At 36.6% G+C, this 2,028-nt stretch overlaps 1 protein-coding gene across 1 annotated transcript in view; it reads left to right on the forward strand.

Moving 5' to 3' along the window:
- Nucleotides 1-2,028, forward strand: part of LOC106475855 (myosin heavy chain, muscle-like) — a gene marked incomplete at both ends in the record, with an annotated part of 26,855 nt that overhangs the window by 15,773 nt on the left and 9,054 nt on the right. The window contains 4 exons of the mRNA XM_022379870.1: nt 795-910; nt 1,056-1,142; nt 1,404-1,570; nt 1,696-1,774. Coding sequence (XP_022235578.1) covers nt 795-910; nt 1,056-1,142; nt 1,404-1,570; nt 1,696-1,774 — 449 coding nt within the window. The remainder of the gene's footprint in view (nt 1-794; nt 911-1,055; nt 1,143-1,403; nt 1,571-1,695; nt 1,775-2,028) is intronic.

A 2,028-nucleotide genomic window follows, 5' to 3' on the forward strand; every position in this document is an offset into this window, starting at 1 on the left:
CCACTTTTTTACTTGCTGTGCTTTGTTGGTGTGTATTGACAAAAAGTCATGACATCTAATCCAAAACACCTTAAGTGTGAAAAAAAAAAGGTGCGACCAAATAATGATTGAGCGAATGAAATAAAAATTGGTAGCTACATTTATAGCATTGATAAGAATGTTACAGCAAATGTTCATTCATTAGTTACCAAGGCCGCGTATTTTGTTGAACTTGGGGCATGATGGTGTGTAAAACACCTCACATTTTCTTCACACCTAAAGTGTTTTTGATTAGATTTATGTTACCATGGTCACCCGTACATGTCGCGTTACTCTCACACATATAATAATACTTTGTCAGCTGTTTTACTTGTGTCACGTCGTTGCCAGAAGCGAAAACACGTGTGTTGATTCTCTTTAAACTTGTCTAGGTTAATATACATAAAATTAAAAAATAATGGACGCGTGTAGTTTAAAGGTTAGCATACCAGGCTGTAGATCCTGAGTTCGAGACGTAATGCTGCTGTACACAAACTACTCGTTTTTATTAACGTGTTGTTTATTCCTGGTATTCGGTTCAAAGAGCCCTTGTATCGGTGGATACTGTTGGCTAGTTGCCCTCGTTCTGGCCAGTAGTTCAAAATTAGGAACACCTATGGGATCCTTGACCTACTCCTTTAGCTCACGTGCGCTTAAGATGCCATATAAGTTTAGAATTTCATAAAACTAACTATCAAAAATCAACAAATTGTCAACTATAAACTGGTGGAATTTGGATCTAGTTTAGTGTGAATTTATCCACACTTGAAGTTAAGAAAAGAATTACCGGTACAAGTTTAATTTATGGTTTGCTGTTTTTTTTTCTTCCAAACAGGCCAGGATTGAAGAATTAGAGGAAGAACTCGAGGCCGAAAGACAAGCTAGGGCAAAGGTAAATGTTTATATAACCCAGTATGGAATAAAAACTCTCAAAATAAAACCTTAAAATGAAAAAAAAAATATATCGCATGTAGTTTTAAGAATAAAAAAAAATGTGGATTTGATTTCCCATCTATTATTTCTTCTTTGTCTTCCAGGCTGAGAAGCAGAGGGCAGATCTCAGTCGCGAACTAGAGGAACTCAGCGAACGTTTGGATGAAGCTGGTGGCGCCACCTCTGCTCAGGTACTAAAACTTAGATTATTAAAGTTTCCGTAATTAGACTATGAGAGAGAGAAAAAAAAGACACGATTTTAATCTTTTTCTTAGAGATGCATTAATTAGTATTTACATATATACGTACTGAAAATTTTCTTTGTTATACTGGTTTGACTGAAGTGAAAATACAAGCAGTACAAAGGTTTTATTTTTGTATAATTTATACTGAAAACAAACAAAACATATCGGTGTAAATACCTTTCTAACGTGTGATTAAACGTTTGGCAGATTGAACTTAATAAGAAGCGGGAAGCGGAGCTTGCTAAGCTGAAACGGGATCTGGAAGAGTCCAGCGTCCAGCACGAACAAGTCCTCTCGAACTTGAGAAAGAAACACAATGATGCTGTGGCCGAACTTAGCGAACAGATAGACCACCTGAACAAGCAGAAAGCCAAGTAAGACGTGTTACAATACACCTGTCATTACTTACCCAACAATTTGAAAACCTGAAAACAAACAGAAGATTAAGAAAGTCAAGTGATTGATATTACTAAAACTTCTTTTAACTTTTGTTTTACAGAACTGAGAAAGAGAAGGCACAGATGAAGGGCGAGTTGGATGACATGAGGTCAAGTCTCGATCATGTGAATAAGGAAAAGGTGATCTTTTCTAAGATTAGTAGTAGCGTGATATAAGCTCTTACACATGTTGATTCTTCGCCCTAAAGTTTAGTGAGATTTTTCTAATGAGTTTTTCTGCAATTTTCTCTATTGTTTATTGGAAAATCCCTGATTGTTGAGGTGAGCACGTGTTTTACTCCGGACAAACCGTGTTCTAATGGGATAGGCACGTGTTTTACTCTGGACAAACCGTATTCTAATGGGATAGGCATGTGTTTTACTCTGGGCAAACC

This window comes from Limulus polyphemus, unplaced genomic scaffold (genome assembly GCF_000517525.1).
Source record: "Limulus polyphemus unplaced genomic scaffold, Limulus_polyphemus-2.1.2 Scaffold9294, whole genome shotgun sequence".
Classification (NCBI taxonomy): domain Eukaryota; kingdom Metazoa; phylum Arthropoda; class Merostomata; order Xiphosura; family Limulidae; genus Limulus; species Limulus polyphemus.